Genomic DNA, 26,717 nt, shown 5'->3' with positions numbered 1-26,717 from the left:
ACCTCCACACTGTCTTCCCCAGTGGCTGCACCAGTTGGCATTCCCACCAATGGCGCAGGATTCCCCTTTTTCTGCGTCCTCGCCAATATCTATTGTTTGCTCTGTTGTTAATATTAGCCATTCTCACTGGTATGAGGTGGTATCTCATTGTAGTTTTGATCTGTATTTCCCTGATGATGAGTGATGTTGAGCATCTTTTCATGTATCTGTTGATCATCTGTAGGTCTTCTTTGGAGAAATGTCCATTCATGTCTTCTGACAATTTTTTAACTGAATTATTTGTTTTTTGGATATTGTTTATAAGTTCTTTATATATTTTGGATACTAATCCTTTATCTGATATATCATTTGCAAATACCTTCTCCCATTCCATAGGTTGCCTTTTAGTTTTGTTGACAATAGCCAATTTATGGAAAGAGCCCAAATGTCCATCAACTGATGAGTGGATAAAGAAAATGTGGTGTATATATATAATGGAATATTACTCGGCCATAAAAAAGAATGAAATCTTGCCATTTGCAATGACATTGATGTAGCTAGAAAGTATTATGCCAAGCGAAATCAGCCAGTCAGAGAAAGACAAATACCATATGATTTCACTCATATGTGGAATTTAAGAAACAAAACGGGGAAAACAGAGAGGCAAACCAGGAAACTGACTCTTAACTAAAGAGAACAAACTGAGGATTACTGGAGGGGAGGTGGGAGGGGTGATGGGTCAAATGGATGATGGATATTAAGGAGAGCACTTGTGATGAGCTTTGGGTGTTATATGTAAGTGATGAATCACTAAATTCTATACCTGAAACTAATTTTACACTATATGTTAACTAACTGGAATTTAAATAAAAACTTGAAAAAGAAAAAAAAAAGTTGGAAAGCTGTTTAACCTATCAGAGTGACAGAAGGTTGAGAACTACTACAATGATTTTATTATTTGTATCATGAAATTATTTATTTATGAAACAATGATTTATTATCATCTTAGATTTTTACTTGTAAGAATTGTTATTTAGCCTCAGCAAAGACCCAGTTGTCTACATACCCAGGCACCCACAGCATGTTTTTATCTTCCTTCCCACTTAATCTGCAAAATTACCCACAAGTTTTTCCGAGACTTAGAGGATGAGATTCAGCATATGCCATAATTTCTAGAGCAACCCTCCTGACTCTAAGACTATCTTAATATTTTCTTAAAGGACACCAAAATAGGGATGGGTAGGGGCCAACGCAGAGTGGCATATATTTTGCCATTTAATATCTTTGACTTAATTTTTTTCACTAATGAATGAAAAGTTGTTCCCTCCATCCCCTTCCCCCACCCCCATTGCACCTTCTTTCTCAGCCAAATCAGCCAAAATTTTAAAATAAAATGGCAAAGATTCCATAAGAAAGAACCTACCCTGCCTATATTTTACTTTAGAATGAAATGGAGTGATCAGAGAGAGGGAGCTCTGCCTACCATCAGTACAAGAGCACTAGAAAGCAGAGTTTATGGATGTCCAAGTTGTCTGATGTATGTCCTGTGTGCCCCAGGCTGGCCATTCTCGTGCCCCACAAGGTCCCAGAGGTCGGGCAAAGCCACCGTGTGAAGGTAACACCTGAGTGTCAGGTTTATAAGATTTGACGGGCAAAAAAATGATTTCAGTAACAAAACGATTTAGATCTATTATTAAGTAGAAGGCAAATTACGCTTGAGTGTTTGAAATAAAATTGAAGACTTAAATAAATTTCACACATTGGGTCCTGCCTTCATACCTCCAAGGGATCTTTATTCAGTACATTTCTGCAGAAAAGTTTGAGGGGCAAGTTGCTACCATATCTGAAAGGTTATGATGGAAAAGAAAAGCATCTCAAAAGCTATCAGTCCCTCAGACCTTCACCAAAATATAATTTCATAATAGCTACCATGTATCTACTCCCTTTGTACACCCAGTTATTCCATCTCCACATTAATACCCTAGGACCTGAACATGATCATCCTCAGTTTAAAAAGTGAAAAGGCTAGGGGCACCTGGGTGGCTCAGTCGGTTAAGCGTCTGCCTTCGGCTCAGGTCATGATCCCAGGGTCCTGGGATTGAGCCCCACGTCGGGATCCCTGCTCAGTGGGGAGCCTGCTTCTCCCTCTCCCTCTGCCTGCCGCTCCCCCTGCTTGTGCTCTCTCTGTCTAATGAATAAAATCTTAAAAAAAAAAAAAAAGAAAGAAAGAAAAGGCTAAAACTTTAAAAGGTTATCTAACAGGTCCAAAGTCATATGAGTAAATAAAAATTTCAACCTATACCTGGCTGATTGCAAAGCCCATTCTCTTAGCTGGAATGCTCTGGCTACTTCTATCTGGTGGCATATTGGTTTGCTATTCCCACACCAACTGAAGAGGGCTGCCTCAGACAGCCAGGGATGCTGTGGCAGGTGGCTTGGTGTCTCACAGGGCAATTGCAATAACAGTCTTTCATCAAACAGATAAAGTGCCAAAGTCATTTCTCTTTAGTTATAAGCAGTGGGAAACATCGTGCGTGCAGACAGCAATCTGTTGAGCTATGAAAAGTGGCGGTTCATTCTATTTTTTAGAAAGTTTTCACAAAAACAAATATTCTTCAGTTGGTGGGAGCATTTCAAGACATGGAAATTTTCAAAGCATTTGCTTATAGAATTTATGACCTAAGTTTTGTGATGCCTCCTATTTTGTTCTTAGGAGTTTTTCAAGTTTATAGAGTGTGGCTTATTCTAATTGTATTAGAAAAATCAAAGATCCTATAAAACTGACCAGCAACCTAAACAGATATAACCAGGGAAGACAGATACAACCAGAGAAAGAGTCGTGAAAGATTATTTATTTTGCTAAAATCTTATTTTAGGGATTTTTCCATATGGTTCGACGTAGGTTAGTTTTTTTAAAAACTAAAAGGCTGTCTTACATAAACAAAGGTGCCTAGCCAACATGAGGAAATTGTTTTAAAGGTTTGAATTAAATATGCATGCTATATATTTTTTCTTTTAAGCAATTACACTATTCACTCTGGCCTGGGAGGCTTTCTTCCTAATGATATTAAAACGAGGAAAAAGATTCATTGGCATGAATATGATATTTAACTGTTCAAATTAAAAGCAGACCTCAAAGCAGTCTTTCAAAGAAAGTATTTGAAATAACTTTTCTGTGAACTAAGCTGGTAATAACTTGGGGGGAAAAAACACTTCTCTGTCCTTTTTCCACTCCTATCCAACTTCTTTGGGCCAAGGTATTCCCTGCTAATCATACATATTTTATTTTCATCCAACTTACCAGGCACCTTAATTTAAAAAAGAATCCCATAGTAAAGTACTTACTCAACACGATGAAAGTTCCCTTGCTTGTGCAATTTCTATTTCATGACAGCCTTTACTTTATACAGTTCTTTTCATCTCCTTACTTTAAGGACTTGTTTTAGACTATAATTATTCTTGAGACTCCAGGTTAACACAACCATTAAGTCTTGGATAGGTGGATGATAAATTGGAGGCTAACAAGTTGTACTGATCTTTTTCTGAGAATTCTTCTTGTTTGAACTCAACCACCATAAAGCAACATGAAGAAACATCTACATTCTGGAAAGCAACACACACACACACACACACACACACACACACACAATTATACTGCCCCCCCAATCTACATATTATAAAAGATTAGAGATTGTCTCTTGAAAATAAATCATTTCAATTGGCTCTTGGCAGGTGATTTTGGGAAAAAATTCTAAATAAGACATGTCATAGTTTACAGATTGCACATTTGGTGGCTTTAACCATTTTGAAATGATCTTCATCTTCCCCTCCATCTCTCCAATGGGAAATCATTGATTGGTGTTCCTTTAAAATAAAGATAACATGGAATGCAAAGGGCTTTTCTTTTCTATAGAGAAAAATCCTTAAGTAAGATTATTTTCATCTTCATTTTCAAAAATGACACTTCAGAACTTTATCAAAAATTCCAGAGCAAGCAAAGTAGAGATTGTACCCAATTCCCTCTTTTCCCATATAGCTGAAACTGTGTTTTATAGATATTTCAGTCCATATCCATCAAAAATTCCGGGAAAAAAATCCTATATTGGGGGCCTTTAATGCTGATCCTTTGCATCTTAATTAATGGTTGCCCATGACCTGGTGCACCAAATATTGCACCTCTGGCATTATTTGTAGTTGGCTGAGATTCAATTAATTGAAATTTCTTGCTGTTGCTAAAGAAAATGTGAAACAGAGTATTTATAACCATGGATACCTGATTTTTATTTACAGTCATCTGAAATAAATTACACATCCATGACAGAGTTGCAACATCTTCTAAGGAGGGGATGTCAGAAGCACTTGACTCTCAAAGATGCCTTTAAAGCATTTAAATATGTATCTATACATATATATTATGTACCTATATTTTTTTCTTCCTAAGGAAAAAATGTCCATTTTACAAAAAATTTCTACTGTGCTTTGGAAAAAAATAATCAGTCCCGTTAAAGTCCATTAATCAGTTGCTAATCAAATAATTCTCAATCCTTCAAATGGAACTATAGCTGAGTTTGACAGTAGTTTATAGGACTAAATTATATTTCGGCTTAGTTTTAATATCCAGGGAAACTCATTTCATAATTGGTAGGTGTGCAAACATGCTGGCACTTCACGTTTTTATTTTATTAGGAAAAATTCACTAGAAAATTCTATTTCCCCTGCCAGCTGAAATTGCAGAGCAAGTCAGTGGCAGGCTTAAGTATCAAACACGCCTGTTTCTAGATATAAAGTTTTCTTCTTTAAAAGAAAAATAATATATACAAGAAAAAGGGTTTTGTTTTGCTTTTTATGTAGGCTACCTTTTATGGTATTTTGACTTCATGCTTTTTACTGATATTAAATGGCCCAAAGACTGCAGATCATTATAGTGCTATTCCTGCACTGCCTAAGATCAGCTCTCTGTAAGCAATGAAGGCGCTTACCAAAAAGGATACTAGCTCATATTCAACGCTGTTTACATGGCAACACGGTGAGTATTCTACGTACTGTATCATATTTAATTTTTATAACAAGCCAGTCGAGGCTTATTACAACTGTCTCAACGGGCCTGGGACTTCAAGTGAGAGACCCAAGGGAGACCTGATCCTCAGTCACTGTCACTTCCCACATCAGCACAGGTTGTGGCTTCTTACAGGGTTGGAGAAATTTGGTGATCGGTTTCAGCAATATGGTAACACACGATAATAGGGTGGGTTATGCTATTTAAGAGAGTAATTTTCTTAATTATGGTAGTGATCGTTAATGGGATATGTGCATTTTCTTTCTCCAAAAGATTTCAAAATTATTTCGGGTACTTCTCCTTCTGATTTTTCATAAAGCTCCTGGGATAGGGCATGTCCCAGAAAGACTGATTTCATTTTGTTTTTCTAGTAAATTATCAAATGCTTTCCAATATCAATCTTAACCAACACAGCAGTCATGGTTTACATTAATAGACAGGAAAAATTGGGCTTCTAAAAAAATAAATGAAGTCAAAAAGTTGGTGGTATATTAAAATTGGAACTAAAAACTCAGTATCATGAAATTTCTTCTTTGTCTCCACATTACGCTTTTCCTATTAAAAAGCATTTTTCTGTAGCTTAGAACAATTAAAAGGCCATAAGTACCATCTGAATATTCTGATCGTCTACCACAGAATAAATAAATAGATGCACGAAAATGAAAAGTGCTTGATTTGATGACTGCAGGACATCAAGTAACAATGCACGATTATTTTGAACAATAACTTCTGGGGGGAATTAGTTTTCCACTGGCCTTCATTGTGTTCCTGTGCCCCATTGTTTATAGTTACACATGCACACTGTAACAGCGCAGTCCCTAAATTAGAAATTGAACTTCTTTGACAACTGCAGTAAAACTTGACAAAAGATGAATGTGATTTTTTTTTTGTTTCCCTTCTTCTTTCACTTATTTAAACATGTATTAATTAACTTGTTCTGGCAAGTGTTTAGTAAACATTGAACAAGGGCATTTCTTTAGTGGTATAATTAAAATTCCCTTTTAAAATGTTTTGCATGATATTTTATGCGCAATTTGACTCAAGTAAGCAGAGGTTCTAATTAAAGTTTTTAAATGAAGGCAATCAAAATTGATAAAACATCCAGCAACCCATTCAAGCACATTGTCTTCCTGTCTGTGTGAGTTTAATTTGATGGTCAGTTAGCATTAGCCTGGATTAGTGAAGATGCCACCATACACAGGCTTCCTTCGACTTCAGTCAGTCTCAGGGAATAAATCTTTAAACGCTGCAGTGCCCTTTAAGTTGTTATACAGTATTTATTCAATTAAATGTCTTCTAAGTTATTACACCAGGATATTATGAGAAGCATGTCATTTAGGTTATGAATCCTCTGCAAATAAAGTGTTACATAAAACACACTGAATGCATGAAGCTATCCAAACATCAAGTCAGGGTTCGATTATTTTTTCCCATTATAACTTGATGTAAAGGGTTACACCTCTGTAAACAGTGCTACCCTTTGAGGTGAGAATAGCATGTAGTTTTCAGGGCTAACAGGCAAATGTCCAAAGCACATTAAAAACATCTAAATCATTATCCCTTTTTGCTTGCCCGCGCTCTCTCTCTCTTTCTCTCCCGCTCTCCCCTCCCCACCCTGTGTGTGTGTGTGTGTGTGTGTAGTGGGAAAGGTGAAGTGAGATGGAAAAAGAATTCATTTTGCCTGCAATGCATTGATTGACCTGAAGTGAAAGATATTTTTAAGGGAAGCTTCAAACTCCCCATCCGTAAATTATTCATACATTTTCCTTTTAGTGATGCTGTAAACAACTCCAAAAAGCAAAGCTATAAATACAAGAATTGTTGGTAATTAATAAGTGACTTTCTGGCTCCCAAGATCACGGATGTCTCTAATGATCTTTTTTAATTAGCAAGGATTAAAACAGATTCCCCGGGATCATTTCTTCAGACTTCTGGGTTCTGCACCTTAGCTGTCCGGAGCAGGGAGCAGATAGTCATCCCCTCTGACCCTACACCTTAGAACAGAGCTGCTCTGTAGCCTCTGTGAAAGAAAAAACGAAATAAAACGTAACCCTGACTCCAGGGGGTGTCTGACGAATGTGGGCGCGAGGGGAGAGGGGTTTACTGAGCAAGTCTGCTGGGCTCTCACACTAAGCTAACTTTCCAATCTGCCTTTTATTATTGTAGTCATAAATGTGATAGTTGAGTCTCCATCTAACACCGCTTTGTGTTATTTCTTAATTTCTTTGGAATATGAAAGAGAAACTGGGTGCTATTTATCAGTTGCCTCCACTGAGACCCCGAAGTTTACTATTCCCAATTTGAAGGTGAGAAAATTGAAGACATCGTATCAAGTCACTTGACAACCCCTCAAGACTAATGAGTACTGACACTGGCATCCAGATGGGTGAACTGGCCCGAGTGGGCCTCCAGCCACAGTGCCGTTCTATCCCTGGTATTGGCACATGGGCCTTTATTTCATGCGTAAGCTCAGAGGACAGAGAAGCTTGCCCGAGATAAAATGGGAAGAGAAACACAATGGGACCCCAAACCCAGCCCTCCTAAAGACCACCATAGCAACTTTTCACGGTCTTGGTGCTCACATTTATTCTACCGAGCCACGGCTTCTCAAACATTCAGGAGAATTTGGACTTTTTTTTACTGATTCCGGATCATCATTATGAATATCCATTGCTGGATTGAATATCCATTGCTGTGTTGCAAACAGTGATACCCTCAAGCACTGCCAAGAATTCATATGTTCACCCTGACAGTCATGAGTCCTACTATCATTACTTCGGGCACTTAGTCATTCTTACACTCAGTCGCCTGTGCACTCATCCATACGTGCACTTCTATTACAGATGCTCATCTACTGTCACTCTGCCCAGGTGCTGCTCTCGGCATAGGAACACAGAGCATCACTACTCCCCCAGGCCAGCCCCTGACTCCATCCTTTCTGTCTTTAGTTCTTCTGCTGGCCGCCTGTAGCCACTCTCTCTGCCCCTTTCCGCCACCCCTCCTACTAGCATGGGTACTCCAGCCTCCAGCACTCCTCACACCATCCCTTCAGTTTGCTGGGGATTTAGAAACCTGGTGATAAATTTGTTCAAATTTTGTCTGAAATGAGAGTAAATAAAACCTAGATGCTGTTTCCATGAGCAAAATACAAATGAGATAGTGAATGTTATAGTTAAGAAGGAGCCTCTAGATTAGCGGGGCTTTATCCAGCTTCTGCCAACCACTAGCTGTGCACCCTTGGGCAAAGGATCCAGTCCCTCTAAACCTGTGTTTCTCATCTCTGAAGCAGAGGACAAGGATGACGGTCTCCATCTCAGAGGACTGTTGTTTAAGACTTACAAGTTTAGAGATCCTTTATTCCATTACCTGGCACCGAGCAAACCTTTGCTTGCTGTTCTTATTTAGCTTATACACTCTGTCACAACTATTTTACCTCTAGAAACCTGTATTGCTGTTAGAATTTTGGGGAAGTCGCGAAGATTCAAGTCTAAGGTCACAGCTGCACTGGGCACTGATCATGAGCTGTGACTCCTCGGGGTATGGTCAGAGCAAGGACCCCGGAGCGTGTGCCGAGGCAACGATCTGCTGGCTTTATTGCACACTCGTGGTGTGACCGCGAACGAGTTACTCCACCTCTCCAAGCTTCGGTTTCTCATCTGCCGAAATTATGAGAAGATTACCCACCTCACCGAATGGGCATGAGAATTAGATTGCAACACGTTTGTGGCGTCCTTGGCACAAGTCCTGGCACACAGGAAGGTCAGGAATGGAACACGGCAAATTCACCGGTGTTCTTATTTATGAGTTAGACTTCATGTCATTGATAAAAGGTTTGGACATTATATCAGGAAAAATAACTACAACATCTCCACTCCTCATAACACTTTGCACCAGTATGAGCCTTTAAAAATCATCTGCGATGTGCCGTTTCACAGTAATTTACTGATAAACCCAACCACGTGATTCCTTTTACAACTTAATAAAGCTAAATCTGTTTTGAACTCCTCACACCCACCAAGGAACCCTTGCCTCCTGCCGGCCCATAGCTCCCAGCCAATACGCTCAGGCTGCCCTTTCATCGAGCTATTGAAAGAAGAGCAAACTCACTGAAATCGCTCACACTAACGGGCAAATGGGTTTTGACATCTTGCAGTCTTATTGAAGCTTCATTGTCTTAAATGGCTATGCATCCAAAAGAATTAATGGAGCTGCCAAATAGCCTAACTTACAAGCAGGATGTAATATGAAACCAAGTCTTTCATACATTTCTGCAACCTAGACATATAGTTTGCTACAGAAATTGTTTAAAATTCATGCTATGAATATCTAATTAGAGGTGTAAAGTGCATTCTCTTCTCCTTTGTTTCCCTGAGTAAATCTTTTGGGAAAAGACGGCATCCACAAGCTCAGACACCCTCAGAAGCCAGGCAACATGCACAAAGGAATGAAGCAAGCACTTGAATGGCATCATTAAGGATTGGTGGGGAAGCACCTACAGTGCTTTGGTAGGGAGCTCCCTCCACTCCAGAAACAAAAAAAAAAGTCGCCAGAACATCTGCTCTTTCAAGTTAATCCAGAAATGAGCAAGCCCTGATCTTTAAAGATGGGCAGCTGATTTCGGTTTAATTGTAAAAGGCAAAACAAGACATGCATAAGACGCAAACTCTGCCCCTAGGATGGCCAATGTGTGTCCTTTGCTAAGACTTTTTTTTTTTTTTTTACAGTTTAGGTCATCGTGGCCATCTTAGTGTTAAGACTTCACATGAATTCATTCATTTTATCCTCACAGCCATCCTATGGAGTAGGTACTGTTATATCGTTCCATTTTATAGACAAACAAATTGAGACGTGCCTTGATCCCCAGCCAGTGTTGACTAGGGTTGAGCTTCTAATCCAGATGCGTGGCGTGCCAGAGTCTGTTCTTGACCATACTCTGATACTTTCGCTCATGATAAAATAGGTTGGAATTTTTTCCCCATGTGGAAAAAGACCTTTGTCTTTATCCTCTGATTCAAGTTTTGGGTTTGTTTGGTGCTTTTTTTGGTCCCAAATGGATATTTCAAATCAACAAATATTCCTTGAGCCTCAGCTACACATAAAACACCATTTTATGTGCTGTAACACATTTGATTTTATCTTCATTAATGCAATGTGTGGAATATAATTTTAGAATGAGGGTAATACTGTTAAAATAGCTTCATCTGGAAATACATCAGTTTGCAAACAGATTGGCATATTATCCACAAATATAAACATTTACAAAAAAATCAGGCATCATTTGATGGCTGTTGCCATAATGATTCATTGGCACAAGAGAAAAGCTACGTGATGAGAGATGCCAAAGCTGCTTGACACATTTCAATGGAGTTCATTACACACATGAAACAGAACCAATTTTACTCAACAGTGACTTTGACATTTACAGAAAAATGAAATAGAGGTTTAGAAATGAAGACTTCATGTGAAATCCCTACCAAAAATTTTAAATTGGTTCTGTCCTTATGCCACCACTTCTAGAAGATCAGCCATGTTCTATAGACTTTTTATTCACAGCAGGTGGCAACTTATTCAAAACAAAGTTTCTTGGGAGATCGGATAATTGACCTTGAACAAACTTGATTGGTTGTAAAACCCTTCTCTCAGAATAAAGAACATCTATATTTTTAAATATTTACTTGTAGAAAGGTGTGGTATGCCTTTGGCTTCGCTCTGTTTAGTTCATCCTGATTTCACAGTTCTGCTTCTTGAATTTGCTAGGTTTTAATGGAGTAAATACCATCTTCATCCCCATCGCACCCAAAGACTGTGGAACGAGAGTGATTTCAGGCTTAGAGTTGGGATACAATAGAATCAAGAGAAATGTTAAATAGTTGTAAATAACCAGCTGTTTTCTACTTCATTAATAATATAATATGAGAAAATGTACCAAAACTTAATTAAGGGATTTATATAATACATATTCTAAAGCATTGCTAATGGGGTATGCTAATGGGTTAGGATGACTTATATGTAGATATTTTCAGAAATGTTTTTTGTGAGCAGCATCATGCAAAATACCATGCTACAGCATTTACATGCAGCACCATTTATTTGAAGAAACAATTTCCTACCAGATTTTAAAACATTCTCTTACTATGATAAATGGTTAAAGTATATTAATAATGTTGCTTTACTGAATGCTTACTGTGCTTTCAATGCCCAAGTTAAGGCTCTGCATACCAAAAAATGAGTGCGCTTGGTTTAATTTGTAAGCCTAGATAGCATTATAGTATCATTGCACTGATTAGAATTAATCAAGAATACCAGAACAAATGTATGCTAAGTCTGAATTATAAAACTTTAAAGTAATTATATTGCTTTTAAATGTGCCTAATATTTACTTACTTGTTTGCTGTAAATAGTATAATAAAATCAGTATCTCAAAACCAGATAACACAGTTAAGTCATTCAGACTGTTATCAAACATAAGTCACTAGAGAAGCAATTCAATCAATAGAGAAGTTTTCTAATTAGCATATTAATTATTTGCAAATGAAAGGTGATTCCAAAGTACTCTAGGGAACTCAAAGACATTGTAGTTTGTCTTCTCATTCTACATATCCCTATGAAATATTTTTACACTGTTAATTTCCAATAATCTAAGGGAAAAGGTTTTGCTAATCAAAGGAAAATTCTAGCCCAGCTTCTGCATTAATTATCACATATTCTAAACTGGTAGATCATGAATTAATGAGGCCTAGGTTCCTCCTAAATGGCATGCATTAAATAAGAGCTGGACTTGACTATGTACTCCTGTGAGGATGGGAGTATATATGCATATTGGCTGCCAGGGAAATAAAGTTACAAAGTAATGCAATTATCAATGCTATGTGGGCCTTGCCCCCCCACTATCCATAAACATCTTAATTACCTTCTACACATCACTAAAAAGGGGCTTCTGTAAAGATTCAAACTATTTTTCTGGATCAACCACTTCTGCATATCAAATTTCAGAGCATACAAATGATTGCCTATAAGAAAAGAGCTGCAATTAGGCAGCTCAAGTTTTATTTTTATAGTTTCTGATATCTCTAACCGATTTGCTCTTAGTGCCATGAGGGGATGGGCACGGAAAAGTGCAGTATCAGGTTGTTTTGCATTCTTTCCCCTCCCACTCTCTAATCTTCTGGTTCTTTCCTGATTGAATACCACGCCTGCTATTTTAATGCGGTGGCTATGCATGACGTACTGCTTTGTCCTTTTGGTTTACTTCTTGACATCTACAACATGAGCCCGCACAGCTGATTACTACCTGCCATGTGGTCCCCCTGCATGTTGGCTGCTCGGAAGTCAGCGGCTTTCCCATACTCGTCAACGTGGTGCTACAGTGGGCCCTTTCCCTCCTTGACCGGTGGCCATTCCGCATCCTAAGAATCCTATTTTTTTGCATCTAAGGTTATGCTTGGAATATTTTTTTTCATTTCATACTTTTTAGATTAAGTAAAATCTAAGATATATATACATCACTCATTTAAACTTCATCAAATTCTTATCCCATATAACAATAGAATAATAACAGCATGTTAATTACAAGAAGACATGTTTGTCCAGTACCATTTTTACAAGGTCAAAATTACTACGTTGAAGGTACTTCTGATTTTTTTTATGTGAATAAAGTAAAGATGATTTTTAAAACCTTAACCTAACAAAAGGGAAAGGGAAAAAAACACAGATTCTATGAATGAGTCCATCCTCCAGTGAACTTTCCTTTTTGCCCACATTCTTCCTGCAGTCAGTGGGCATAAAGCTTCTGCCTTCTCTCTTTTTACACTATTACTGTGAAATCCTGAACTGAAGTCTACACAGAGGAAAACGACTAGCAAATGGCATAATTCTGATTTTTAAAGTGCTTCTGTTTTTTAATTTTAAAAGAATTTGACTCACTCAGAAATGCTTCTAGAAAGATTTAAAAAAGTATTCAAGCGTAAGAGGGAAAACTACGCTATCCTTTGCAGACTTTTGCAGTGTGCTATATATAGAAGGATTCTTCATATGCAATACATCGTAGTAACAATAACAGTAGTAATAACAACAGTTATAATAATAATAGCAGCTGATACTTATTAATACCTTACTAAGGTGCCAGGCACTATTGTAAGTGCTTTGCATGTAATGGCTTAATCCTTACAACACCCGATGAGGTACTTGCTGTCATTATCCCCATTTACAGAGAAAGAAACTAAGGCACGGTGAGATTAAGCATTTTCCCAAATTCACAGCAACTAAGAGACAGAGCCTGGATTTAAACGCAGGCAGTCTGGCTCCAGCACTGATAATCTTCACCACTATGCAATCCTGCCTATTATGAAGTATTAAATGAGAATTGCTAAGTTAGATATTCAACAGTTCAGAGTTCATTGGAGTTTTTAAACTATGAATTTCACACAGAAGTCTATCCCTCTAAAAAGCTAACACTAAATATGAGTGGATCATAGTAATTTTGCATATTGACTTTTTAACAAGGACACACCCTGCCAAGTTGATAGAAAATGAGCTGGGTTATAGCAAATCTAGATGTTCTAGCATACTTGGAAACACTGCTTAAATTTGCATCACTTTAAAAGCTCATTATCAACTAAGCAAAAAAAAAAGAAAGAAAGAAAGAAAGAAAGGAAATACTTGACATTTTGGTATCTGTGATATTAAAAAGAACTAATATTTAATATTCAAGTGGCAACAGCTTGTAGAGTTTCCACACAACATCCACAGGGATCGATTTTTCTTTAAAAATGGACTTTAGGAGTCTGCCTTTTAAACAGGTGACACATCCATTCTCTGAATCCCTCTTTCCTGCCGGCACCATGGGGCACACACTGAGTGCGGCAACAGACATGTAATTCTTCACTGCAGGATTTGTCTATGCAAATAATGGCAGAATATGAGAAATTAAGAAAAATGTAATTTCCACTGACTCAACCTCGATGTAATCTCTGCTACGAAAAATGAATAGATGTCTTTAGAGGGCTTTTCTCCATATGCTCCCTCAATCCCCTTTATATACTATCCACGAGAAGAGAAGACTCGTCATGGCCTAATTGATCATCAGTTATTCCACACCTGTACCAAGGCCTCCTAATGACAAGTTACGGTTGCCTGGCGTTTTTCCAGCATGACTAACTGTCACAGTACTAATTTACTCACCTGTGGAATTTTCAACTTCCCCAGCCTGCTGTCAAGAAGATGCATAGTAATGGAATAAAGATTTAAAAATGCTGAACACTATGAAACATTTCACTGATATTCCAATAGAAAGCTTTCACTAAATCATGTGTTCGGTGGCTAATTACTCATTGCTGGGGTAAAAAAAAAAAATCAAAACACTGGTCATATATACATTTCCCTGCTAGAATAATAGGAGACAAGTGAACACATTTTTCTGACATAAAGAAAAAAAAATTCTGATCAGATTACCTAAAACACGTTTCTTTTGTCTGCATGTATTTAGTGAACATACCAAAGTTAATTACTATTATGTTCTACATCACAAAGCACTTCATTTTTGTTAGTATTATTTAAGAAAATATTTTTCCCATTTCGAATGGTACAGTGAAGGAGTGATTTGTTGGATTTTTTTTTCAAGAAATGTGGAGAAGTTTAGGATGGAGATATAGGTATGTATGACTCTAATTATGTGAAATAGTAAACCACATTGTAACATCTTTGCTAGACAATCTGGCCCAAGGAATTTTTTAATGCGAGGTTATGTTCTTGAAAATTAATATTTGGGATGCCTGGGTGGCTCAGTCAGTTAAGCGTCTGCCTTCAGCTCAGGTCATGATCCCAGGGTCCTGGGATCAAGTCCTGCATTGGGCTCCTTGCTTAGCGGGGAGTCTGCTTCTCCCTCTGCCCGCCGCTCCCCCTGCTTGTGCTCTGTCTCTCTGACAAATAAATAAATAAAATCTTTAAAAAAAAAAAAGAAAATTAATACTTGTCCTGGAAAATTATTATACACAAGTATAAGAGCTGACTTTTCTGGAGATCCTATAGTCAACTGCATTCACTCTGATATTGAGATATATTTGATGCACCTGTGAAAATTATATAGAAATTGTTTGACCAATTTTTATACATATGCTTGCTTGCTTATGATACAAGTAAAATTTAGAGATGAAAGCCCAGGATTTCCTACAGAAATTTAAATAAAATTGCTCATTTAATTCCTATATTCTGTTACATATAAATTCTGTAGGTTGCTCATTCACCCATCCTATAGTGTTATTGGGTCGGATGAGGGGGAAAAAAGTTTCCCAGTCAAGTTTGAGAAACCCTTTATTAAATGTAGGCTTGCGTCACTGTTACAAAATTTCACTTCAGAAACTTCAATATGCTAGCACGCATTCGGAAGAGAAGACAAAGTGTGGTCTTTTCCAACCGTGCTTGACCCAGACCTGTCTATCCCAACACATCTGTGAAGCCAAGAGTCTGAACAGGCTCTGCCTTGTCTTAGGCTGATGCATCACAGGTACTCAGTACATTCTAGTGAAACATCAACATTATCCACTTTCAATCGAACTGAAATTGTGTGTGATATATCTTTGCCTCTGACTTGTTCATGAGGATAAATATGCAAATGTAATCCGAAACACAGACTTGTTCCTTCTAACCAGATCTCAGCCCACATACTCGAGAGGAAAAAAGAGTAGTGAAATAATCCACTCTGGCATGTTGACCTACAGCAACGCAATGACTTAAAATAGGATTGTTAAGTGATAGAAAAGGAGAAAGGAAAACAGCAGCTTCCGACTCGGCACATGCCTTCCATTTAGCATATCTGAAAGAACGTTTTCCTCATTTCAAAATTGATAGCCAACTTATTTTTGTTGTTTTGCTATCCAAATTTCTGTCCTCTTTCTCCAGAGCTTATTTGCTCTAACACTGAATTTTAAACATCTCTAAAAATGTTTGATATGTTATTATTCTTTCCAGATATCCTCTGAGAGCCAAGCAAAGAACATTAAGGAAGAAAGGAGAAATGATGCTGGAAACAGTGCAGTGAAAAAAGCCACTTCAAGGAGCAGGGTACCCACTACCCAGAGACTGGACTGTGTTATCAGAATGAGAACTTACCGGTACTTCTTGTTACTCTTTTGGGTTGGTCAGCCCTACCCAACTTTCTCAACCCCGTTATCCAAGAGGACTAGTGGTTTTCCGGCAAAGAAAAGGGTCCTGGAGCTCTCTGGAAACAGCAAAAATGAGCTGAACCGTTCGAAAAGGAGCTGGATGTGGAATCAGTTCTTTCTCCTGGAGGAATATACGGGATCTGATTATCAGTACGTGGGCAAGGTAGGATTCCATTGGGCACTTTGACGTTCTGGTTGTAAAGCCTGAAGAAATTACTTCTAATAAATAGACGGGGAGGATGTGAACTATTCCCCCAATACAGTAAGAATTGTTGCTTATCTGGTAAGACTTTTTTTTTTTTTTCACTTGAGTAGTTTCAGGAAGAAGACTGTAGCAAGAAGCTGAGAAATGTCAGCAATGCAACAAAGAAAGAAATGCTTCCGTTGAAAAAGAAACGCCCACAACCATCCACATAGGATTATCATAAATCCTTTAATTTTTACTTTAGCTTGAAAAATGTGGTCCAGCTATTCTATAAACCAGGATGTATTAAAAATAGGAATAGAGCGATTAAGCTGTAAGGGAAGGAAGGTTCCTTTTTCTCATTCTGAAAGCAAACATTCTGAGCGTCAGTCCTTTGGCCGTGTTCAAATTAACTACTTCTTAACACGGCTCCCCGACCGTGTCATCCTTTCCGTGACCAAATGGAGCCCTTGGTCCTCAAAACCCACCACTGCCTCAGATTTGGTTGCGGCTGCTGTCGGGTTTGTCTTGTCTCAAATAATTGGCAAGAGCCAGGCATTTCAAAAGCTTGTGATTTAACTGTGGCAAGGTTCACAAGAGAGAAAAATGGTGATGTAGAGGTGCTATTTCCAAGTATCATCTGACCATTTTATTGACTCTAGAAAGTTGAATGAGGAGGCACCACTTATGATAGCCCTTAGAGATTACTGGCTGAGTCAGGGAAACAGCTCAGTTATACTGTCATCGTGAGTTTCACTGAAATTTTATCATCAGCTACATTCTTGTTGCAGAATATCTGCATACTGCAACAATGGGGGAAAAAACAGAGACACAGATTTGTACTTTGTAGGTTCTGTGTTTCATAATATGGTATTGATAAGAAGAGCAATTGTCACATACCCTTTATATAGGGAATGAACATAACAGAAAAGATAAAATGTCTGTTTATGATTACAGCTATGATTTTGAAATGACTATATCAGGATAGCATGCGAATAGCATAAATTTTGCAGATTCCAAGGGCTGCATGTTCACATTTCAAGCTGTTATCAAATATCCCTAAATAAAAAGGTGCAAATATTCTCTTTAAGTATTTACCACTATAAATGAAGAAAAGCCATTCATGGCTTGGGCTGAGGTAACCAGGCATTGTTCCAATGAATGAATTATTAATGTGGAATAAAGTAGGAGAGGAAGTATTCAGTGAAGGGGTGAACATCAACACAGATCCCCAAGGGGTTAGCCTTGTATTTGACGTGAAAATCACACGCTGTGTGACTGCTGAAGAAAGTCCACTTACTTGTACTTCACTCCATTTCCTTGTGAAATTTGATGAGCAAGCACTACATTAATAGAGTAATGGTTGTAAATAATAATAATAAAATATAATAATGATTATTATAAATAATTGTAATTAATTATTTATAATAATAAATTATAATTTATGATTTATGATTTATAATAAATCAATAATTATAAATAATTGATTCCCTTTTTTTTTCCTTTCTGCTTTTTCTTCAAAAGTTGTGGTGCCATTTTATATCAAAACTACCACCTGTTCTTAAAGAAAGGCTAGGATATATCAGGATGCTAGCAGCAGAAATGGATAAAACCGCATAGGAATCAGTTTTACCATGGTAATTGTGAGAGGTAATATTGCCATGGGGTAAAGTTTCGAGCTGTGGACTCAAGCAGATCTGAGGCCGCATCGCTGCCCTGCCATTTGTGTGGCCCAAGGCAGGTTGTTAACCATCCCAGGCTTTAGTTTCTTCATCTAGAAAATTCAGGCGGCAATGCCTACCTCATGGAGTTAAAGTGAGACAAGAACCAGGGACTGGCACATAGTAGGTGCATAAAGATGTTCTTATTATTGGTGAGAAAATCCATTGTATATGCTCTATTAATAATAATCTATCTGTAATGCATTGAAGCGGAGTATTGATTTCTGTATCATTGCAAAAGTAAAATGAAGTAATTACAGGATCTCTCAGTGGGTGGAAAATAAAGGATGGTGACAAAATCCCTTCCCAATCAGAGCTTCAGTTTAACCAGTTGGAGGTGGATATTTTATTGGCAGCTAGACATATTTCCCTACCTCACCCCCACCTCCTTGAAGGTGTGACACATAAGAGATTATCGGTTGGAAAAAAAAAAAAAGGCAAGGGTAATCACTGAAGTTGTCATGGACCCCGCATTGCTACGACAGATGTGTTTAAGAGATGTTCTTCCTCAATTAATAGGGCATTTCCCCAAATATATCTTTGGCGTTATGTTTTATCAACATGTGAAAGGATTTGAGTATAATATGTTTTTACCACAGTTAAAAATAGACCAAAAAAAATTTTAAGAAAAAAAAAAAGTTTGTTCCTTACGTGGCAAAAGGTTGGTCCACTTTTACATAGATCTGGAACAAAACATACACCTGATGTGGGGATCTGGATCCCTGAGGTTAAGAAACTTTTGGAAAAAAAAAAGAGAAAAAATAAGATTAGACTATAGCAGAGGTTCCAAAACATTCTTGGTTCGCAGTGCTCTTATTATCTCAAGAATTGTTTTCACAGTGTGCTTAGGACCCAAGAAACAGATCCAAACACCTTAATAGCTATTTATGTTCTAACCAATAAGTAGTTCTTTGAAAAAAATACACAGCAATTAATAGAAAAAATAATATTTTAATTTTATTCTTAAATAACCAGTTTCTTACTTACAGAATGTGGGCATCTACTGGGCTCTGCGCAATTTCTAAGATTAGACACTGCCCCTCATTTCCTTTCCACGTTGATTTTGCACTGTACTCACTTATCACAAGTACTGTGGGGAATCCAGCTTAACAGACATGTGACATCATCGAAAGGAGGGTAGCACCACCTACTGTTGAAACTGTGAACTACCCTGAGCTAGTAATTCACAAGGAGTCTAACAGAGCCCAAGTGTTGCTGTTTATTTCCCTTGAAATTTAAAAATGCTTCCTGGCACCAGGGTGGGTTCCCCAGGATGCTTCAGTAGGTACTCTGGAAAGCACTGGACTGCAGCTAGGTCAGCACTTAAAGGTGTGCAAAGGCCAACAGAACCTTAAATCATGCTATTAGCCTAATTAAATAACAATTACTTAGAGTCTGTCCTTGGGGCCTGAAACGAAAAAGATTGATCTGTACTTGTAAGGGACAGAAGCATTAACAGAAGAAAAGTAATGTGTCTGAGCAAGTAGCACTTAAAGTGGAAGAAAGAAGTTTTTACAATATAAGCATCTGTTTCTATTTGTATTTGTGTTCATTGGTTTCCATGATTTGTGGTAAGTCTCTAGAGATGACAGTGATGGCGGTGGAGTGAGGAAAACGTGAGAACGGGTGGGAGTGAAGGGCTGTCAGGAGTCGAAGGAGAAAAGAGGGAGGGTCACAAGTGCACCTGAGAAGTAGCGGAAGACAGACTCCTGAGGCTGGGCTAACAATGAAGTGAAGAGACAAGATCACACTTAAAACTTGGAACACAAGCCAAGGCGACGAGACCTCTCTCCTCTAGCCTTCTGAACGCTCCCCAGCATTTCACTGTGTCCTGTGGCAGTAAGATGAGCGCAGAAACTTGACACGGCAGGCCGAGGGAAGGGTGGAGGCATACGCTTACTGTGAATACGAGTGGGGAAGGCCGATTCTATTGAAATATTGACAATCCAGATTCTGATTTATGAGAAAATTCTCAACACCTCTACTCACCTAAAAATGGCGGCGACAGGTGCAGGTTAACAGAAGGAAGGTGTTGTCCTGTATTGGGTAAGAGTTTGTGGGCTTAACAAACAGATATACACACAGATACAGATAAGGAATCTGATTGTTATTCTAAAATACCTGACCATCTGGGGCAACTTTTAGCTGATTTAGCATAAGCAGCATCTGTGTCACCTGGGAGCTTGTTAGAAATGCAGACTCTTGGGCCCCACCTGAGGTCTGTTGAATTATACTCTGCATTTCAACAAGATCCCCCAGTGAATTGTATGCATATTAACATCTGAAGAGCCTGGCTTTTAAAAATGCCTTGGCCCTGGTCTCACCTCCCCAGAGATTCTGCCTCAGTTGGTTTTTGATTGTTGATGATTCTAAGATGTGGTGGAATTTGAGAACCACAGCCTTGGCAGCATATAACTGGCAGTAATTATAACAGAACATGGCAAGTTCCGTGATAAAATGCGTGTCCAGGAAGTTGGAAACATGAAGGAGAGGGGCCAGCTGGGCTTGGGGCTCAGCAGAGCTTCCTAGGGGAGGTGATAATGTTGGAAGCATTCTTAAAGAAGCAGCAGGTGTGAGCTCACAGTGCAGAGGGAGAACTAGCAGGACTTCCCAGTTAATTAGATGCAGAAGCCTAAGGAGTGAAAGACAGAAGTTCAAAGAGTCAGGGATTTCAAGATTGGACAGTCAGCAGAGTGAAAGCGTCACTAATGTTGACACAGAAAACAGAAAGATACATGTGTTCTTGTCAATGGGGGACAGGAAGAGTATGTGATTTTATACGAAATCCACCCAGGTTATCTTTGGCTTATGTAAACATAATAGAAAAGTAAGGGGGAAGCATCGTCATCTCCCATTTGCAGAAAACCCCCTACCAGCTTTACATAATGTAGCAATTCCTTGAGGATGATTCATATATAGTCTAAGATTAAGTTCAATAAGAAAAGAAGAACATAAGTAGATACAGATTTTGAAGCTGTGGGCACTCATTAATACAAAGATGAATATACTTAAAACCTCAGAACTTTTGCACAGTTCCAGGCAGAAGATTTGCACTTGATCATTAAACAGCCCATAGCAATGTTGAATTCCTTTGTCTCCTGCATTTTATCCTTTACAATGTTCTCTATGCTCTCCTTCCACACAATGTATACATAAGATGAGTCTCCATTAGAAGTCTTTGAGATACTTCTATTTTTAGTAGCATACCAGGAGATCTGTTTTTTCATAGATATTTTCTGATGTTACCTTTTTGGAAGTTGATGATGGTTTTCTCTTGTGGAGCTTTCCCAAAAAACCCAGATATGCTGTGCTTTTTTAAACATCATGAAAATTTGGGTTCTATTTGGGGCTCTAACATACAGGCCTTCCTAACATGCCTTTCTCTTGAGTCTTTACAATTAATGTCTACCCAATTCAACAAAGCCACTCGTCTCAGGATAATTAGCCAGTAATGTTTTAACGGCCCATAAAAATGAAAGTTGTCAGGCACACACTCCTCTAAAATTAGGAATGAACAATTATTTGTTCCTATAATCACATGATCCGAATTCAGTACACGTGAAGCAATATTATATTCATTCTGAAAGACAATTTAAAAGATGCTATCATTAAAATATTGCTTTCTTGGGGCGCCTGGGTGGCTCAGTCGTTAAGCGTCTGCCTTCTGCTCAGGTCATGGTCCGAGCCCCGCATCGGGCTCTCTGCTCTGCTGGAGGCCTGCCCTCCCTCTCCCGCTCCCCCTGCTTGTGTTCCTCCTCTCGCTGTATCTCTATCAAATAAATAAAATCTTTAAAAATATATATATATATTGCTTTCTTGCGTTCCAATTTTTTTTTTTTTTTTCTGAAAAGAGCATAAGTTTAAGAGTAGAAAACCTCCTGGCGCTAATTTGAAGGGTGATTCAGAGCCTCATTTAGCCACGGCCACTTTAGACAAGCAGCAACATATTAAAACATCATCACAGCTACAATGTCCTGAGCCCTACTCCCTTTCAAACACTCTGCTCAGTGCTTCAGGTATCTTATCTAAATGCTGTGAGATATGACTTATAGCCCCATTTTACAGATGAGTAAACCAAGGCTCAGAGCACTCAAGTATTTCATCCCAAGTGCACAGCCTGCTAGACTTGGCAGCCAGCTTCTGTCTGACCTCGCAACTGCTCAGTTATATTCCTTCCCTGGTATATCCACTCCTTCACAGAACCATTGCAAGAGCCATTTTTCATTTGATAAAAGAGGGTAGAGCATAAGAAAGACATCTTTTCTTTACCCTCTTTTATCAAATGAAAAAACTTTCCCAGAACATGCTCTGGCATTCAGAGATTGCATGTGGCTCAATAACGCAAATATCTGCTGGTGTGAAACCCAAGGGTAGATAGAAAAAAAAAAAAAATGTTTAGACTAGTGTTAAAGAGCCACTCAAATATGTTTGCATTATTATTATGCACGTTCCTTTTACTTTTTCTGGAATACATCAGTGATATTCAAACTAGTTACATGTGCGCATTTTAAAATTAGATATGCAATTAGCAATCTTTTTGGTCATCGTGATGAGAATGTGTCTTTTCTTTTTATTTCCCTTGATAACCTCTAAACTTCTATTCTGGTTCAGTGACCTGCAATAATCTTTCCTCCCTGAGTCAGGACAAGTGCCTTGGGCACATCTTTCTTCTTCATCATTTAAATTTAATGCTCAGCCATTTAACATTTTTATATCTCAATTGGTTAGTGTATGTAAGAGACCATGCACTGGCTGGTTGAATGTACTCTTAAAAAATGTTTCAAAAAGTAACTTCCTGACTGCCAATATTGGCAGTAATGCTCATTGTGTTTCCACTATCCCCAACCGATTTCCCTTTCTTTTTTTTTTTTAAAGATTTTATTTATTTATTTATTTATTTGACAGAGAGAGACACAGCGAGAGAGGGAACACAAGCAGGGGGAGTGGGAGAGGGAGAAGCAGGCCCCCCGCAGAGCAGGGAGCCCGATGCGGGGCTCGATCCCAGGACTCTGGGATTATGACCTGAGCCGAAGGCAGACGCTTAACGACTGAGCCATCCACCGATTTCCCTTTCTTAATGACAAAGGCTTCAATTTGCTAATTGATGCTAAGATGTCCTGTGTGGACAGCAGTTCCCTGAGTGTTAAATGTTCCCTCTCTGCACAGGTGCTCATGTGAAGAGCAGAATGGTTAGAATGTCTGACCTTGGTCATAAACCCAAAGGCAGCTGTTTGATTGCCTCGTCACACCAGCAGAGTAAAATATAGAAAGGCAAAAAAGGACCCAATCCCAAATCCTCCAACTTCCATGTCATTATGTCTGGAATCCTATATCCTCCTGCTTGTAATTCAATTTGTTGAACAAAATGGAGGGATCAAGGTTAATAAAAGAAAGTTAAGGATTCAGATCTTTTTTGTTCCCACTGAGCTATATTACCTCCATACTCCACAAACTGAACAGTTCTAGAGGTTGTTGGAAAGTTATAGACACTCCAGAGGCTCATTATAACAAATCCCCTCCCATCTATACTATAGACATTGCAATTACCTTAACTTTACTGATTACCTTAACTTGTTTGTACTATTATTAAACAATACAAATACTTGGTTTGCACCAAAATTTTTTGGGTTTTGTCGTATTATGGGTCCACCATAGGAGATGGCAATATAAATATGCAAAATGCCAACATCTTAGTTGACATTTCTTTTCAAATCAAAATCCTTAATTATCGTTCCGACTAAACTTTATTCCAAAAAGCAGATAAATATCCCTGACTTAATGGTAATCAACGGTGAAAAGATACTTAAACCACTGATTTTTTTTCATCTTTACTGAGAGAATGACATTAATTTAAATATGAGAAGCCAAGAATATATTTGACTAGAATTACAAGTTTAACTTTTAGAAGGCCGTATATCTCCTGTCAAAATGAAAAGATGTCTTTCTTATGCTCTACCCTCTTTTATCAAAAATAAACAAGTTTCTTTGATAAGCTTCATCAAATTTAGACATTGTATTTAGATGTAATGTGTCACTGGAATCTCACGAAGGCATATTTTGTTGTGTAGATGTAGGCTGCTACTAGCAAATTCCACCTTCCTATAAGCTTTTATGTTGTCAATTATTAAAATGACCATGTAATATAATCCTCATGAGCATGCTAAATATATCAACATTCTTTGCAAACCTACCTTTCCATCTGGAATTAAAGAAGAGGTTGAAAGAAAGTACAGAACTCCCGTCAGACAAAGAGATTTTTTTTCTTATTGCTATTTTGATAAATAAGTAGAAGGAATAGATATTATCAAAGGTCAACGCGAGGAATCATATTTGAAATTACGTGATCTGGAATAAAAAAGAAAAGCAGCATGCCCAAATATTTCACCAGGAAAATAGTTACGGTTTCTTCCAGTTTTCTATCCACGGAGAATACATACACATAAGAAAAGAGGGGCATTTTAAAAGATTAAAATGTATAGATGTGTGAAATATATGAATAAATATTTGAGGTGAATTGGTATGTTCCAGAAGACCTGAGGGGAGTAATAGGGGCATAACAAAAAGCTTGAAATATCACTCTGGATGTGGGATTTAGTGGTGACTAGAGGACACCGAGATTGGAGTTAAGAAGGCAATTGAAGAAGTTATCTCAGCTAAGACATTTTTGAATACATCTGGAGAAAAAATGCTTTTTGTTCATTCGACAATCCAAGGAGACAGCCTGTGTCCGCACCGCAGCTACACTCTGACCACCTGGGTAACATTGGGCAAGTTATTTAACCTCCCTGCCCCCAATTTCCTCCACTGTTACATGAGGGAGTAAGAAAGTTACTGAGGTGAGGTTTTAATAAATTAATACACAGAAAGGGCTTAGAACACGGTCTGGAACATCATGCTCACAGAGGGAAGACCAGCTAAGGAGGGAAGGCACCTTGCAATCAAGTATGCCCTCAAAGAACAGGAACAGTGAAGAGAAGGAAGAACCAAAGGTGCCCAGGGGATTATTCCCCTAATGTTCAGTCTCCTTCCATGAAGTCAAGTATCATGGGCCAGAAGACAGTGCCAAGCAGCTAAGGCGGCTGCAGATGTGACTCATAAGGCAATTCAGAGAACTACGCATATGTAAAAATACGAAGTCTTCCTTATTATCCCAACCAAACTAAAAATGAAATGTGCACTACACTTCACATTGTTTGATGATCCTGGTAACTTCTGTAGATCCTCCTATTAAGGCTATTTATTATCTCATTTTAAAAACATCATCACTCTACACAATTTGGAGTTAATATTATTTAAACGGCCTGAAATGTTAAGAGTCTAATTAGGTCTCATTATTTTTTTCAGTACAAACTTGGATGCATCCAACAATGCAAAAAATGACGATTGCACTTAGGGTATACTCGTGTTTTAAGTTGGAATAATCATAATTAAGTTGTTAGGTTGGAATTAATATCGTAATCTCCTTATATTATTGAACCAAAGTTTTACTGAGGGAAAAATCATTCTTGACTTAATTTCTTATCCTGAATGTTTCACCTTTTTAAGAGTGAAATAATTAATTCTTTGTTTAAAGTTCAACTTTGACCTTCCATATATTGAGTAGTGTTTTATATTGGGTCCCAGGGCTCCTTTTTCAATTAGTACTTTAGATATTGAATTTGAATCTTCACATACTTATATCTTTGTAAACTCTGCAGGACCCTAGACTACATGTTTTATTCATCTTTGTAGTCTTAAAAGTGCTTGGCACAGATTTGCACCTTGGAAACAGCCAAATATTACTTGAATTAAGCTGCAATTACTGAAGAGTTAAAACCTGCCATGTAATCTAGAAGTGTTTCCCAGTTTATTGGCGTGCATAGTTTGATATGGATATCACTGATAGTGTTTCGTTTCATTGGGTTGACAAGTGAAAATCTAAAGTCTTTAAAATTCAAGGATATATTAGGTAGTAAACATATAAACCAAATTTATTATGTCTTTCCATGGAAGCTACCTCTGGAAATTTCACATCAAAATGACACAAATACTTTATGATACAATAGGAAAAAGCTCAAGCTACCTTGTGCAAACCAGAGAAACTGAAGACAACACAGCTGTATGTGCGTAAACAAGGAAGATAAAAAGAGAATATACAGCAAATAATATCATATCATAAAAGTTCGTTCCTTTAAGACTTTTACAAATGAAAACCAGACAACATTTAGGGTCCCTTTAAGGAAGTTTGAAGCAAAATGGGAAAAAGTGAGAGTTGGCCAACAGAAAGCACATTTTTCTCAAAATTCCTAGGAAGCTATAATGTGTAGACATTTCAAGTGTGTGGTAAAAAAGAAATCATTTAAGACCTGAAAACGCTGATTGCAATAATTCACACACAAAAAATCAACTATGGAGAAAAATGTGGTAATACAGGGAGAGAAAAATTCTATATAATGACTAATTCTTTTCTTTACCAACTATATATTCTCCCAATCAACATATTTTGAGTTTTCAGAGGAAAAATAATCATTTCTGGAAAGTAATCTCATCTTAACTCTTTCTACCATTTATATACCAGTACAATTTAGAAGAGAAACAGGAAAGAGAAGATGGCCAAAAAATCCTGCTTTAACATACAA

At 37.9% G+C, this 26,717-nt stretch overlaps 1 protein-coding gene and 1 long non-coding RNA gene across 2 annotated transcripts in view; one reads left to right on the top strand and one right to left on the bottom strand.

The window, feature by feature from the left end:
- Nucleotides 1–26,717, bottom strand: part of LOC135365453 (uncharacterized) — an 82,149-nt gene that overhangs the window by 11,050 nt on the left and 44,382 nt on the right. The window lies entirely within an intron of this gene.
- CDH6 (cadherin 6) overlaps nucleotides 1–26,717 on the top strand; it is a 127,154-nt gene that overhangs the window by 56,057 nt on the left and 44,380 nt on the right. Inside the window, exon 2 of the mRNA XM_054504687.2 lies at nucleotides 16,001–16,357. Coding sequence (XP_054360662.2) covers nucleotides 16,001–16,357 — 357 coding nt within the window. The remainder of the gene's footprint in view (nucleotides 1–16,000; nucleotides 16,358–26,717) is intronic.

Source organism: Mirounga angustirostris, unplaced genomic scaffold (assembly GCF_029215605.1).
Source record: "Mirounga angustirostris isolate CCGP_5_RB_7025 unplaced genomic scaffold, mMirAng1.0.hap1 SCAF_7, whole genome shotgun sequence".
Classification (NCBI taxonomy): Eukaryota; Metazoa; Chordata; class Mammalia; order Carnivora; family Phocidae; genus Mirounga; species Mirounga angustirostris.
The sequence above is the reverse complement of the archived record's forward strand: the minus strand, read 5'-3'. Positions and strand labels throughout refer to the sequence as shown.